The sequence below is a fragment of the Triticum urartu genome, chromosome 1A, assembly GCF_056163025.1.
Source record: "Triticum urartu cultivar PI428250 chromosome 1A, HENAU_Tu73, whole genome shotgun sequence".
Taxonomy (NCBI): Eukaryota; Viridiplantae; Streptophyta; class Magnoliopsida; order Poales; family Poaceae; genus Triticum; species Triticum urartu.
The window spans coordinates 509,620,491-509,637,032 of record NC_141873.1 but is presented as its reverse complement, the minus strand read 5'-3'; the positions used below and the strand labels follow the sequence as shown (position 1 = coordinate 509,637,032).

The 16,542-nt window shown below is 48.5% G+C and overlaps 1 protein-coding gene across 1 annotated transcript; it reads left to right on the top strand.

Annotated features, from left to right (window-relative positions):
* The first annotated feature begins 14,585 nt into the window (after window positions 1-14,585).
* On the top strand, window positions 14,586-15,980 carry LOC147992041 (uncharacterized). Its single transcript, XM_087539564.1, has 3 exons — window positions 14,586-15,023; window positions 15,134-15,253; window positions 15,336-15,980. The coding sequence occupies exons 1-3, from the start codon at window positions 14,616-14,618 to the stop codon at window positions 15,525-15,527; spliced, it is 720 nt and encodes a 239-aa protein (XP_087395690.1). The 5' UTR covers window positions 14,586-14,615; the 3' UTR covers window positions 15,528-15,980.
* The last annotated feature ends 562 nt before the right edge of the window (window positions 15,981-16,542 follow it).

Genomic DNA, 16,542 nt, shown 5'->3' with positions numbered 1-16,542 from the left:
GCTGAGGGCCGAACTCGGAGCCCTCAGGGGCCTTGTTCCCTCTGCTCCCGGAGTCCGGAAGGTCGCCTTGAGGCGCCTCCAGGACTATCTCCCCTCGACCCGGTGCCTCTTAAGACAATATCTTGGCGTCGTCCGCAGGGCAAGGGGAGGTGGCGGTCAGAAGTGGATCACTATCCATATCCGACGAGCCCAGGGAGCCGTCCGACGATACATCGATACGGGCTCGTGGCGGCCTGCATAATCATATTCGGCGTTAGGGGAAGCAGTGCGACAAAGGAATGCTATGCGTTACTCTAGTATCCGAATACTTACGACTTCGCCAGGGGCTTGGCCCTGAGCAGCCACTCGTCTTCGCCTTCGGCGGCGGTGGTGGAACTATCTGGAAGGAGAGTCCATCCCTTCTTGGACCCTTCGGCCTCCCCGGTTGGGGCGGCCTTCCTTTTCTTGTCTCCCCCAACTGAAGCGAGAGCATCTTCTTCTTCCTCCTCGTCTTCCGGGGAGGAGTGTGTCGCAGAGTTATCGGACGATGAGTCCGATGACGCCTGGCGTCGGGAACTCTTTCGGGTTCCCTTGGCCTTCTTGGTCTTCTCCGGCACCTTGTAAGGAGTCGGAGTCAGCATCTTCGTCAGGAGAGCATCTACTGGGCCTTCGGGCAAAGCAGCCGGACAGTCGATCTGTCCGGCCGTCTCCTGCCAGTTCTTTCAAAGGTACGGGAGCTTAGATCCCGCATAGAGTCAAACTATGAAAAACAAGTATCCTGTGAGAGGTAAAACAGCTTACCGCGCTGGCTTGGCGCTTTGCGCAGAATCCGCGATCCTCGGTAGTGGGAGGGGGAACCTTGGCACCCTTCAATAGCACCTTCCAGGCATCCTCGTGAGTTGTGTCGAAGAGCCTGTTCAGAATTTGGTGCTGGGCCGGGTCGAACTCCCACAAGTTGAAAGCCCGTTGTTGGCATGGGAGGATCCGGCGGATGAGAATGACCTGGAGTACGTTGACGAGTTTGAGCTTCTTGTTCACCATGTTTTGAATACATGTTTGGAGTCCGGTCAGCTCTCCCGAACTACCCCAGGACAGGCCCTTCTCTTGCCAGGAGGTGAGCCGCGTGGGGATACCAGATCAGAACTCGGGGGCCGCTGCCCATTTAGGGTCACGCGGCTCGGTGATGTAGAACCACCCCGATTGCCACCCCTTTAAGGTCTCCACGAAGGATCCCTCGAGCCATGTGACGTTGAACTCCGCCTGGCGGCCGCTCACTACCTTCGGCTTGACATTGAAGGTCTTCAGCCATAAGCCGAAGTGGGGCTTGATGCGGAGGAAGGCCTCACACACGACGATAAACGCCGAGATGTTGAGGATGAAGTTCGGGGCCAGATCATGGAAATCCAGGCCGTAGTAGAACATGAGCCCCCGGACAAATGGGTGGAGAGGGAATCCCAGTCCGCAGAGGAAATGGGTAAGGAACACTACCCTCTCATGGGGCCTGGGGGTGGGGATGAGCTGCCCCTCATCTGGGAGCCGGTGCGCGATGTCGTCGGGCAGGTATCCGGCTCTCCTCAGCTTCTTGATGTGTCCCTCCGTGATGGAGGAGACCATCCACCTGCCTCCCGCTCCGGACATGGTTGGAGAAGGTTGAGGTGGGAAGTGTGTACTTGGGCGCTGGAGCTCGAGTGCGCGTAAATGGATGAGCAAAGGAGGAAGAAGGCGTGGATGAAAAGGTGAATCCTTATCCCTTTATATGGGCGGACGAAACTATGCGTCCCCACTAGCCTGGTAAAACTCGCATATCCCCCAAGCGCCGTAATCGATGGCGCGGTTGGGTTACCCACACCTGTATTGATGAGAATCCCCTAATGAGGGGGACACGATCTCTGCTTTGACAAGACGTGTCAAAAAACTGCCTCGCGTTATGTGCGGGGCTAGCTAAAGGAAATTGTTCGAATAATCACCGGGCCATGGCATAATGTCGTGTTGCCAAAACAAGTCAGCAAATTGGATTTCTGGAAATATTATTCTCTCTACGGTGGTATGTGGAACTTATTTTGTAGGGTCGAACACTATCCTTGTATTCAAATTCTTCTGTGGTGTATTCGAAGGAGGAACCCGCCTTGCAATGCCGAAGACAACACTGCGCGCCGGACTCATCGTCATTGAAGCCTGGTTCAGGGGCTACTGAGGGAGTCCTGGATTAGGGGGTCTCCGGATAGCCGGACTATATCCTTTGGACGGACTGTTAGACTATGAAGATACAAGATTGAAGACTTCGTCTCGTGTCCGGATGGGACTCTACTTAGCATGGAAGGCAAGCTAGGCAATACGGATATGTAGATCTCCTCCTTTGTAACCGACCTTGTGTAACCCTAACCCTTTCCGGTGTCTATATAAACCGGAGGGTTTTAGTCCGTAGGACAACATACAATCATACCATAGGCTAGCTTCTAGGGTTTAGCCTCTTAGATCTTGTGGTAGATCAACTATTGTAATACTCATGTCATCAAGATTAAATCAAGCAGGACGTAGGGTTTTACCTCCATCAAGAGGGCCCGAACCTGGGTAAAACATCGTGTCCCCTGCCTCCTGTTACCATCCGCCTTAGACGCACAGTTCGGGACCCCCTACCCGAGATCCGCCGGTTTTGACACCGACAGTATGCTTGAAGTATTATTATTTCTATGTCAATATTGAAATTTTTTCTTGAATCTTTCAGATCTGAATATTCATACCACAATTAAGAAGAATTACATTGAAATTATGCCAAATAGCATTCCACATCAAAAATTCTGTTTTTATCATTTACCTACTCGAAGACGAGCAGGAATTAAGCTTGGGGATGCTTGATACGTCTCCAATGTATCTATAATTTTTGGTTGTTCCATGCTATATTATATTCTGTTTTGGACATTGTTGGGCTTTATTATACACTTTTATATTATTTTGGGACTAATCTATTAACCGAAGGCCCAGCCCAGAATTGCTATTTTTTTGCCTATTTTAGAGTTTCGCAGAAAAAGAATATCAAACGGAGTCCAAACATAATGAAACCTTCGGGAATGTGATTCTCGGAATGAACATGATCCAGAGGACTTGGACCCTACGTCAAGACATCAACCAGGAAGCCACGAGGTAGGGGGCGCGCCTACCCCCCCCCCCCCAAGCGCGCTCTCCACCCTCGTGGGCCCCCATGTTGCTCCACCGACGTACTCCTTCCTCCTATATATACCTATGTACCACCAAACTACCAGATACAGAGCCAAAACCCTAATTCCACCTCTAAAACTTTTTGTATCCATGAGATCCCATCTTGGGGCCTTTTCCGGAGCTCCGCCGGAGGGGGCATCGATCACGAAGGGCTTCTACATCAACACCATAGCCTCTCCGATGAAGTGTGAGTAGTTGACTTCAGACCTACGGGTCCATAGTTATTATCTAGATGGCTTATTCTCTCTTTTTGGATCTCAATACAAAGTTCTGCCCCTGTGTCGTGGAGATCTATTCGATGTAATCTTCTTTTGCGGTGTGTTTGTTGAGACCAATGAATTGTGGGTTTATGATCAAGTTTATCTATGAACAATATTTGAATCTTCTCTGAATTCTTTTATGTATGATTGGTTATCTTTGCAAGTCTCTTCGAATTATTATTTTGGTTTGGCCTACTAGATTGATCTTTCTTGCAATGGGAGAAGTTCTTAGCTTTGGGTTCAATCTTGCGGTGTCCTTTCCCAGTGACAGTAGGGGCAGCAAGGCTTGCCATCGAGGATAACAAGATGGGGTTTATTTCATATTGCATGAGTTTATCCCTCTACATCATGTCATCTTGCTTAAAGTGTTCCTCTGTTCTCTTGAACTTAATACTCTAGATGCATGCTGGATAGCGGTCGATGTGTGGAGTAATAGTAGTAGATGCAGGCAGGAGTCGGTCTACTTGTCTCGGACGTGATGCCTATATACATGATCATGCCTAGATATTCTCATAACTATGCTCAATTCTGTCAATTGCTCAACAGTAATTTGTTTACCCACCGTGAATACTTATGCTCTTGAGAGAAGCCACTAGTGAAACCTATGGCCCCCGGGTATATCTTCTATCATATTAATCTTCCAATACTTAGTTATTTTTATTGCCTTTTATTTTACTTTGCATCTTTATCATAAAAATACCAAAAATATTATCTTATCACATCTGTTAAATCTCACTCTCGTATGTGACCGTGTAGGGATTGACAACCCCTTATCGCGTTGGTTGCGAGGATTTATTTGTTTGTGTAGGTTTGAGGGACTCGTGCGTGGCCTCCTACTGGATTGATACCTTGGTTCTCAAAAACTGAGGGAAATACTTACGCTACTTTGCTGCATCACCCTTTCCTCTTCAAGGGAAAACCAAAGCAAGTGCTCAAGAGGTAGCAGATCTCTTATAGCCTCGTATTTCTTCTCCGATATTTGGGTTTTTCCTAGCCAACTTGATCTATTTATCTTGCAATGGGAAGAGGTGCCCAGTAGTGGGTTTGATCTTATGGTGCTCGATCCCAGTGACAGAAAGGAAATCGACACGTATGTATCGTTGCTACAAAGGATAAAAAGATGAGATCTATATCAACCGCCGTATAGATAAACGGATCTTATCTACATCTCATCGTTCTTATTTCATTACTCTGTTTTTTCATGAACTTAATACACTAGATGCATGTTGGATAGTGGTCGATGTGTGGAGTAATAGTAGTAGATGGAGGCAGGAGTCGGTTTACTAATCTTGGACATGATGCCTATGTAATGATCATTGCGTGGATATCGTCATAATTATTTGAGGTTCTATCAATTGCCCAATAGTAATTTGTTCACCCACCGGTTTTCTATTTTTCTCGAGAGTAGCCACTAGTGAAACCTATGGGCCCCGGGTCTTATTTCTCATATATTTGCCTTCGCGATCTATTTTATTTGCCTTTTATTTTCAGATCTATTAAACCAAAAATACAAAAAATACCTTGTTGCAATTTATTTTATTTGGCATTTGATCTATCAATATTTACAACTTTCTCCCGTCGACGTGCCTTCTAGCGCCGTCACCCGAAAGGGATTGACAACCCCTTTAAAACGTCGGGTTGTGAGGTGTTGTTATTTGTGTGCAGGGGTTGTTTACGTTGTGTTGCTTGGTTCTCCTACTGGTTCGATAACCTTGGTTCATTTATGAGGGAAATACCTACCACTGTTGTGCTGCATCATCCCTTCCTCTTTGGCGAAAAACCGACGTAGCTTCAAGCGACATCAGTGATCAACATGTATCTTTGGCCGAACATGTGGAAAATTTGTCATGACAGGCTGTTGGCTTTAACCTCCAAACCAAAATGGTGGAGTGTTTTTGGATACTATTATGGAATGAAAAATAAACATTCACTATGTCTGGAAACCAGGCAACCCAGTCATTGTGCTCGAACAGACAAAAAAATTAGTTCGGGAGATATGTTATATTACATGTGTAAGAAACATCTTCCAAGGAGAATAGTTTCGTTAAGGGTTCCTTTCCTTGGGTTGGCATACTTTAATTATGCGTGGCTAGGCTTTGTTCCATAGTACGGAAAATACTATCCCGTATATTTGAAGAGTTACCAAAATGTAACAATCTGTCGTTTGATTGCCGACCAATTATTCTCTTAAGAACTCTAGCTTTCGGCTTCACCCGTCTGAGGTACAGGTGCTCCCTTTACGCCCTAGCCGAACAATCAGGAACGTAGGGCATAAACACAAGAGCAAGGCAACCCATCTTGGCTAAAACTGAAGTCATAGAAGTGCATATAATGGCAAAAGGGGGGTATATGAGCAAACGACGTATATATTGTGAGCTCCAGGCTCGGAATAATAATAATCTTCGGTTAAAGAAGCCCCCAATCATGGTGGGGTGTATATATTTTAGGATGTGTACCCCTCAAGTGTTCTTCCTATCCGAACATATCCTGGGAATCGTATAAAAACGATAAAACAAAAAGAAATGAAGAAGAAGAAAAACGAAAAAGAAACATGACCGAACTTTATGCATAGAATCTTCGGAGCTGAGCAACATTCCATGGATTCGGCTCTAGGCAATTATCCGATGCATTACGAAGGAGATAGGCTCCTCCTGTGAGAACTTAATCTATAATGAAGGGACCCTCCCATTTTGGTTTGAGCTTGTCCTTCTTCTTCTTTGGCAGGCGTAAAACGAGTTCGCCGACATTATAAGTCTTGGCCCGCACTTCTCTGCTTTGGTATCTCTGAGCGTGTTGTTGATAAAATGTGGAACGGGCTCTTGCAGTATCGCGCTCCTCCTCCAGGCCATCTAGGTCGTCCTGCTGATCAAGCTTAGCCTCTTTCTCTTCATACATGCGCACTCGAGGTGAGTCATGGATAATGTCGCAGGGCAAGACAGCCTCTGCGCCGTACACCATAAAAAAGGGTGTGTATCCGGTCATGCGATTGGTGTAGTCCGCAATCCCTAGAGTACGGAATCGAATTCCTCGACCCAGTGTTTATCTGACTCCCGTAGGGATCGCACTAGTCTGGGTTTGATGCCGCTCATTATCAGGCCATTAGCCTGTTCGACCTGACTGTTTGTTTGAGGGTGATATACAGAAGCGTAATCGAGCTTAATGCCCAAGTTGGCACACCAATTTTTCACCTCATCGGCTGTGAAATTGGATCAGTTGTCAGTAATGAAGTTATGTGGGACACGATAGCGGTGTACCATGCCGGATATAAAGTCGATCACCAATCCGGCTTCAGTCGTTTTCACTAGTTTGGCTTCTATCCACTTAGTGAATTTATCCACCATGACCAGCAAATATTTCTTCTTGTGGCTTCCCCCTTTAAGGGGTCCAACCATATCTAGCCCCCAGACCGCAAAAGGCCAAGTAATGGGGATTGTTCTTAAGGCGGTGGGCGACATATGACTTTGATTGGCGGAAAGCTGACATCCCACACAATGCTGTACAAGGGCATGTGCGTCTGCTCGGGCCGTTGGCCAAAAGAAACATCTACGAAAGGCCTTACTTATGAGGGCCCGATCTGCGGCATGATGACCACCAAGACCTGCATGTATTTCGGCCAAGAGTTGTCATCCCTCCTCTTCGGAGATGCATCTTTGAAGAACTCCGGCAGTACTTTTCTTCTAGAGTTCACCTTTTTGAAGTTTGTTGGCTTTAAAGCGTCGAACTATGCGACTGGCCTCATTCTGGTCATCAAGGAGCTCCTGCCTATTAAGGTAGGCCAGGAAGGGTTCGGTCCATGGAGCAATGACGGCCATGATTACATGGGCGGAAGGTGTCATTTTAGAAGCCATCCCCGATGATATCGGAATCGTGTTTGGCATCTGGGGGTATGATCAGCTCCGGACCAGTGTTTCCGCTCTCATCCTGCCATACCACAGATGGCTTGAAGAGCCTTTCCACAAAGGTGTTAGGCGGGACGGGATCGCGCTTAGCGCCCATTCGAGCAAGGATGTCCGCCGCCTGATTATTGTCTTGAGCAACGTGATGGAATTCGAGCCCCTCAAACCGAGCTGATATTTTGAGTACGGAGTTTCGGTATGCCGCCATCTTTGGGTCTTTTACGTCAAATTCTCCATTTATTTGGGATATTGAAACGTTCTAATCCCCATGCACCTCTAGGCATTGTATGCCCATGGAGACAGCCATTTGGAGACCATATAGTAATGCCTCGTATTCGGCCGCATTGTTTGAGTCCGTATACATGATTTGTAACACAGAGCAGACTGTATCCCCCGTAGGGGATGTTAAGATGACACCAGCCCCCAGTCCGACTAACATTTTAGAGCCGTCGAAGTACATGATCCAGTTGGAGTATGTGTTGTACTCTTAAGGGAGTTCTGCTTCCGTCCACTCGGCGACAAAGTCGGCCAACACCTGAGATTTAATAGCTCGGCATGGCTTGTATGTTATTTACATGGTAAGAGCTCAATGGCCCATTTGGTGATGCGGCCAGTGGCATCCCGATTATTTATGATGTCATTGAGTGGTACTTCGGATGCTACCGTGATTGAACACTCTTGAAAGTAGTGTCTCGGCTTCCGGGATGCCATAAAGACCACATAAGCTATCTTCTGATAGTGCGGGTATCAAGAATTGCGTGGAGTGAGGACCGCTGATACATAGTACACTGGTTTCTGGATGGGAAATTTGTGTCCCTCTTCCTCTCATTCAACGACGAGTACGGCGCTCACTACCTGGTGATTCGCAGATATGTAGAGCAACATATGCTCACCGACACCTGGTGCGGCTAGGATTGGGTTGCCTGCTAATAGGGTTTCTATTTCTTCTAGTCCAGCTGTAGCTGCATCCGTCCATTTGAAGTCGTCGGTGCGCCGGAGTAGTCGATAAAGTGGTAGCGCCCTTTCTCCCAATCTGGAGATGAAGCGGCTTAAGGATGCCACGCAACCAGCTAGTTTTGGGGACCTGCTTTAGGTCTGTTGGGATTGCCAACTGTGACAAGGCTTGGATTTTGGCTGGGTTCATTTCAATTCCTCTATTGGAAACAATGAACCTGAGCAGTTTCCCGGCTAGAACGCCGAAGACACATTTTTCCGGCTTGAGTCGTATGTCATATTTTCAATGGTTGTCAAATGTGAGGCGTGGGTCATCCACCAGTGATTCAACGTGTTTAGTCTTGATGACCACATCGTCCACATATGCCTCCACTGTTTTGCCAAAAAAATCCAAACATGTTTGAATCATGCGTTCGTAGGTGGCACCAGCGTTTTTGAGTCCGAAGGGCATGGTGTTGAAGCAGAAAGGACCGTACGGGGTGATAAATGTCGTTGCGGCCTAATCGGACTCCTTCATCTTAATCTGATGTTAACCGAAGTAGGCGTCAAGGAAACACAATGAATCATGTCCGGCAGTTGCATCAATGATTTCGTCAATTCGGGGTAGCGGGAAGGGGTCCTTAGGGCGAGCCTTATTGAGGTCTTTGAAATCGACACAAAGGCGCCGGGATTTATCCTTCTTCGGCACCAGGACCAGGTTCGCTAGGTAGTCCGGGTGCTTTATCTCTTTGATGAACCCGGCTTCAAGTAGTCTGGCTAGCTCCTTCCCCATAGGTTGTCGTTTGGGTTCGGAAAATCACCGCAACGTTAGCTTCACTAGTTTGAACCCCTTTATTATGTTGAGGCTATGTTCGGCCAGTCTATGTGGGATTCCTGGCATATCCGAAGGGTGCCAGGCAAAGATGACCCAATTTTCACGTAGGAACACTCGTAAGGAGATGTCGACCCTTGGATCCAGTTGTGCTCCAATGGATGCTATCTTGTTAGGATCCATCGGGTGCACTTGAAATTTGACTATTTCATCTGCTGGTTTGAAGGAGGTGGATTTGGACCTCTTATCGAGGATTACATCGTCTTTGTCCACTTTGGAACGTAGAGTGGTTAACTCTTCGGCCATGAGCGCTTCGGATAGTGCCTTAAGGGCCAAGGATCCGGTTTTGTTTTCGGCATGGAGTGCTATATCCGGATCACTGGTGACAGCGATTACTCCATTGGGCCCTCGCATTTTGAGCTTCATGTACCCATAGTGGGGTATGGCTTGAAAGCGTGCAAAGGCGTTCCGCCCCAAAAGGGTGTGGTATCCGCTATTGAAAGGGGCCACGTGGAAGAGAAACTCTTCAGACCTGTAGTTATCAGGCGTGTCGAATACTACATCAAGTTTAATTTTCCCCGAGCATCGTGCTTCTCGACTGGGGTTAATACCTCGAAAGGTGGTACTACTTTACTCGATGCGACTCTTGTCCATTTGCATTTTGTCGAGCGTATCTTCGTATATGAGGTTAAGTCCGCTTCCGAGGTCCATGAGCACCTTGGTGAGTCGAAAGCCATCCACAATTGGATTTAAGACCAAGGCGGCTGGTGCTCGGACTGATCGGGCCCTTGGTTCATCGTCAACGGTGAAAGTTATGGTCGTATCGCTCCAAGGGTTCATTGCGGTTACTGTATTGACTTAGGAGAGGTCGCGGAGCACTTGTTTACACCGATTATTTGAAGAATAGTTCTCAAAGACCGTAAAGACGTTGAAATCGTCATCCTCCGAAGAATGCTTCTCTGGAGTAGTGTTGGAGAGGATAGCCTCACCGCTCTTAGCCACTTGCTGGAGTACCCAACATGTCAGAAGGTTATGTGTTGGTTCGGTGCTCGGCGTCGTATGTATCTGACGGGGCATGTCGAGAAGTTCGTCAAGGATGGTTTTATATCCCGTGAAGGGCTTGTTTTTCTTGTCACTTGGCGTATGATCGGATGCCTCGCAAGGGTGCATCTGTTTTGCCCGTCCGACGGGCTACTTAAAGGCAGGAGCTTCCCACCGGGCTGTCTGGGCCTTCCAGGTGCTCTCCATCATGCAGTACTTCTATACTATGTGCGTCAGGTCTGCAAAGTGTTGTATGCGGCGGCGGTTGAGGGCATTGAGAATTCCCTCATCCGTACAGTTGCGGCAAAAAACTGAAACTGCATCGTCGACGCAGCAATCTTTAATCTTGTTTTTTACAAGGAGGAATCTGGATCAGAAATGATGGACCATTTCCTTAGGCTACTGTCGTGTGTACATTAGATCAGATATGTCTGGAGGGCCTGAATTGCTTGGGGAATATTGACTATGGTGGGTGGGTGGACCAAAATCCAAATCCCGACCCATAATTGGATTTGGAGCTTGAAGGATCTCCGAGGTCACTGGTTCAGGACCAGGAAGGTCTTGACAATTTCTGGGCTCGATGCCTGGTCCTATGTTCGGAGGACATGAAGTCTCTTCCCGAGGATGGGTATCCGGCTCACAGGGCTTGGAAATCCGAACATAGCTGGTCCTTAACTTAGGGGAAGAAGCATTCTCGTTCCTCCATGACCGCTACCAAGTGGGTGATCGGTGAGGAATTGATCTCCCTCTGATCGGGTTTGAGCCCAATCCGATCATAGTCTGTTGCGCCCCCAGGGGGGTGATGCGATCTAGCAGCTCGTTCAAGGACGAGACATCTGTCGGGTCCATCTTTTCAGAGTGTTGAGGCCGATACGGAGATGATGTTTGGCGATTGTGGGGGGGCATCGTTGGCTTAACGGCCGGGCAAGCGCCCATGCTAAAACTACTGAGCTGGAGGACATGTCCTGGGGCTAGGGTCCTTCCGGAAGTAATGTCATCATTAATGACAAGGCGAGCCATCGATCCTTCTATCGACAACACAAAGGAACTCTTAATCAAAGCACCAATGTTGGTGTCAAAACCGGCCAATCTCAGGTAGGGGGTCCTGAACTGTGTGTCTGAGGATCGAAGGTAACATGGGACAAGGGGAACACGATGTTTACCCAGGTTCGCGCCCTTTTAATGGAGGTAAAACCCTACGTCCTGCTTGATTGTATTTAATGGGTATAGGGGTTAAAAGAGTTGATCTACCTCGAGATCGAAGTGGCTAAACCCTAGATGTCTAGCCTGTATGAATTCTGATGGCCTCTACGGACTAAACCCTCTAGTTTATATACACGCCGAAGGGGCCTAGGGTTGTATAGAGTCGGTTCGTGGAAGAAGGACATTACATATCCGAACACCAATTTTTCTATCCACGCATAGGAGAGTCCTACCCGGACACAGGGGGGAAGCCTTCTACTTTGTATCTTCATGGCCCATCAGTCCGGCCCACATCCAGTAGTCCGGACACCCGAGGACGCCCTAATCCAAGTCTCCCTCATTCTCCAAGCCATGAGACATGTGACATGCTAGATCATTTATTTTAAATATTTTAGTTTATGTTTTCTTGTTATTATTTTAATTTTCATCAGAGAGTGACAACATCATCTAATTCCCTCGAAACCAAGTGGTGCATCAAGGAGAACAAGATAACATCATCTAATTCCCTCAAAACCATATCTGTCCATTTTCTAGTTTGAGAAACTTTACATTGCTAAAGATGTCCAAATGAGCTCAAACTTGGTACACCTGCTAAAATGGTCTAAATATTGATCTAGGCCAAGTGGTGCATCAAGGAGAACAAGATAACATCATCTAATTCCCTCAAAACCATATATATCCGTTTTCTAGTTTGAGCAACTTTACATTGCTTAAAATGTACAAATGAGCTCAAACTTGGTACACCCGCTAAAATGGTCTAAATATATATCTAGGCCAACTGGTACATCAAGGAGAACATGATAATATCATCAAATTCCCTTAAAACCATATCTGTCCATTTTCTAGTTTGAGCAACTTTATAGTGCTAAATTTGTCCAAATGAGCTCAAACTTGGTACACCTGCTAAAATGGTCTACATATTGATCTAGGCCAAGTGGTTCATCAAGGAGAACAAGATAACATCGTCTAATTCCCTCAAAACCATGTATGTCCATTTTCTAGTTTGAGCAACTTTACATTGCTAGTCCAGATGAGCTCAAACTTGGTACACCTGCTAAAATGGTCTAAACATTGATCTAGGTGAAGCCCTGTAGAGATAGCTTCACCATCACTGTCATCACGTCGTCGTGTTGCCAGAACTCATCCACTACTTCATCGTCTTGCTCGATCAAGAAGGCGAGGACGTCACCGAGCTGAAAGTATGCTGAACGTGGAGGTGCTGTACATTCGGTACTCGATCAGTTGGATCACGAAGAAGTTCAACTACATCAACCGCGTTAACAAACGCTTCCACTTACAGTCTACAAGGGTACGTAGACACACTCTCCCCTTTTGTTGCTATGCATCTCCATGGATAGATCTTGCGTGTGCGTAGATTTTTTTTGTTTTCCATGCAACGTTTCCCAACAAATCGCTGGATCGAGGAGGTGAAGGCGTCATCAAAGCCGTGCATGTGTTGAACATGGAGGTGCCATCCGTTCGGCACTTGGATCGGAAGTTCGCGGGATGGATCATGATTGGATCGCAAAGACATTCGACTACATCAACCGTGTTCTCAACGCCTCCGCTTAATGATCTACTAGGGTATGTAGATGCAATCTCTCCTCTCGTAGAAGTTCATCTCCTAGATTGACCTTGGTGAGCGTAGGAAAATTTTTGTTTCCCATGCAACGTTCCCCAACAGCCTAAGCAGCATCGAAGCTTGCCAAAACGCATATTATCTCCTCTCTACGCCATGCCGCCTGGCTACCATCCTCTCCGCTCACCACCATCATCGCTCCTGTCCTCTATGCATCAACAATGGCCAAGTCCCGCTAGAGCAGCTGGTTTTTTGTGTCGGCCGGTGGATCCGGCTTTCTAAGTTGATCATGTGGTGCCACGCATGTTCTATGGGGCCTTCCTCATCCACCGCCCCCACATACAAGTAGGGAATCCGAATAGGAGGAGGAAGAGCAACCGCAGCTGCCCCTCCTCATGGAAGACGTCGTGCCAGATCAGAAGTACCAGCTGCACCTGGAGCTCCTCCTCAAGATGTCGCTATGTGATCGCGGTCGAGCGCCTCCCCCGCTGCCTCTCCGCCATGTCAAGGAGAAGCCAGCCTCGCCGTCGCGTCAATAGAAGCCAGCCTCACCGCTGCGTCAACTAGGAGCCCCCCTCCTCCCACAACTGGTCAAGGAGTTGTACAGTAGTTGGGCTAGTTCGATCGGTCGGCGTCACTGTCATCTCGCCTCTAGCGTGGCAAGGAGAGGACACTGACATCACCACCACATCGGCGCCAGGTCACCATGAAGGGGCCTTCCTTGTCACCTCGAATGCCCACGAGCGCCTCCTGCATTACCTAGGTTGCGGTCCTACTCAGGCGTCGTCGGGACTGGGTCCTCGCGCTAACAGAGGCCTGGGCCCTTGACTGGTCCAGGACCACCGTGAAGATGTCCGAGCGGCATGGGCGTCGCCTCAGCGACCAGCTCACTCAGAACGGATGCTCTTAAATCAGTACACTGTTGTTTTTGCAGCTAGTTAGTGGTTATAAATGGTCATTTAATCAGTAAATATATTTTCTCTTCTGATTTGCAACGCGTATCACCGACCAGGATTCGCTGCATAACACGTCGCCCCAGACTGGGTCCTCGTGGATCCGCGCTCGCGGAGGCCTGGGACGCGCTCGCGGAGGCCTGGGACCTCTACCGATCCAGGACCATTGCGAAGACGTCCGTCATGGGGCGTCTCCTCGACGACCGGCTCACAAAGATCAGCGATGGAGATGCTCTTACACCACATACACAATTGATTTTGCAGCTAAGGCATTGGACATATATACACGGGCATTTATTTACAACATGACTCTTACTATGAGTGATATATTTTCTCTTGTTTCGCATATGTAAAGTTTTAGTTTCGTATATGATCTGTTTCTTGCCTAAATATTATATCGAGGTGAAGATCATCAGAAGATGAAATGGCCACACGACATGAGCGGAGTGGGGTCCGAAGAGCCGACCGTTCGGGCCCACTTGGCAGCAGCAGATGCGTCTGAACCGAGGACAGCTCGTTTGTTATGCTAGGCCCCACCTGTCTGTCTCTCTGTTTGGCTGGCGAGTGAGACAGACGCGAGTAAATCAGCATCTCGGCGACATACGCACACACGCCAGGCCACGCGGTGTCTCCTCGCCGCCGCTCGCTATAAAACGAGCGCCTCTCCCGCAGCCCAGCCGACCCATCCGTACTCTCGCTCGCCATCTTTCCCTCTCCTCCCTCATGGCGCCCACGCCCAACTTCCTCTTGGGCGCCGCCCCGGAGGACACGTCGGCCCATGCCGTCGTGCCGGACCTCTCCGACGCGCTGGCGCAGGCGCGGCTGCGCCGGCAGGCGGCGTCTAGGCGGGGGAGGCAGCAGGCGGCCTCCCGCGGCGGCGGCGGCAGGGCGCCGCCCAGGAAGACCCCGCAGCGCGGCCTCGGTGTGGCGGAGCTCGAGCGCCTGCGCTGCGGCGACAGGGCGCCGCCCAGGAAGACCCCGCAGCGCGGCCTTAGCATGGCGGAGCTCGAGCGCCTGCGCTGCGGCTGCGTCGACCCGCCGCACGATGTCAACACCGCCGCCACGGCCGCTGTGCTGGAGGCCGCCGCCGCCAACCTGCAGGCGCAAGGCAACTCCGTCGTCGTGCAGCAGGTAGTCCGCCCGTCGAGTTCACTGCAAATATTCATTTTGTTGTGATAATTAACCAATCTTGTCTTCTTTCCTGCGCGCCCGTGTTGATCTTCTCGATCTCGCCTACAAAGACGATGGTGGGCTTGGCAGATAGAGGAACACGCGCCTCTTCTGCCGCCAACGCCACCAACGCGTCATACTACTCAATCCACTATGTCGCGTCCGCCATCACCATGACTGCCGCTCGTAAGGTACGTTCATTGGTAAGGTACGTGATTTGGCAGAACTAACTGGTGAGTGATGACTGTGTTGCACCAACGGATCTATATGCAGGAGACGGCCGGAGAAGGGTTCTCGGTGGCACTGGAGGGGAGGAAGGAGGTGCGGGAGATCGAGTTCTTCCCGACGAGGACCAGCAGCCACGGCGGCGGTCCCGACGAGTCCGAGCTGCGCAGGGCATCGCCCTTGTCCTCCTCGCCGCCCGGCGGCGGCAGTGGCTCCCTGGACCTGTCCCTCAAACTCTAGCTAGCGTTTCGACTTCTGATCAGTATCCGGTCGTAGATCCATGAACGAGTTGTTGGATTGTTTTTAATTAATTAATGCTTGTCATTTCTGGAGCTAATTACAGTTTTCCAAACATGCATGTATCGGATGAGAACGATCGAGATTAATGCCCCCTGGCTAGTGTCGTTTTAAGTAGAGTAACTAATGTTCCGTGATCTGTAAGATGATTGACGAGGATTCGTATCATGTCAAATGCCAGCCAATTAATGTTTCCAATGTTTATGCATGCAATTCGATCCTATCATACCCGTTTCTTTCCTTTTGTATTTTTGTAATTAGCGTGTGCAGTGGCACCAATGCCTTGCTGCCACATGACCTCACTCACCAACCCACTCCGACCTCGAGGTGAGACCAGCCAATTCCCCATGTTGATGATGATGTAGATATTTCGATAGGTGTAGTAGAGTAGTAGATGAGTAGTGATAACCCACAAGTATGAGTAGATGAGTACCTGTGACAATGTGATGAAGCTAGTTTCTAATGTTTTTTCAATACAATAGAATGTAGATTATTTGTATGGAATAGAAAATTTTCAATGTAGGTCTTTCAAATATGATGGAGATTTAGAGATGTGATATGTACTGTTGTGTACTACTAGTGCTTGCCCAAGTGGCATATGTTTGCAGGGAACACCTCCGAGTGGCTTATGTTTTTCCTGAGTATTGATAAATATCCACTCCGGCAAATTTTAGGCGCTCGATATGTCTTTTCTATCAAAGGTCATGCCGAATTTTTCCATGAATTTTGGCATGACTTGTGCTAGGACATGTAGGAAATATCTAGTGGCTCGGATTTTCTAGAAAGATAATTAAACGATATTTTGGGTTGACTTTAAGTATGTCGGGGCTCCATACATGACAATCAAAAGTCAAAACAATGAGCTACTAAAATTTTGTTGAATCTGATGAACAACCAAATCAAAAGAAACACACACCCCATATTTTTTTGCACTTGAAGAACACCCATCCGTGTTGTT

What these genes read in the sequence shown, in the direction of transcription:
- LOC147992041 (XM_087539564.1), top strand. Translation starts at nt 14,616, where the DNA reads ATGGCGCCCACGCCCAACTTCCTCTTGGGCGCCGCCCCGGAGGACACG. An exon ending in ACTCCGTCGTCGTGCAGCAG is followed by an intron (nt 15,024 to 15,133) that starts GTAGTCCGCCCG and finishes TCGCCTACAAAG; the next exon opens with ACGATGGTGGGCTTGGCAGA. An exon ending in CCATGACTGCCGCTCGTAAG is followed by an intron (nt 15,254 to 15,335) that starts GTACGTTCATTG and finishes ATCTATATGCAG; the next exon opens with GAGACGGCCGGAGAAGGGTT.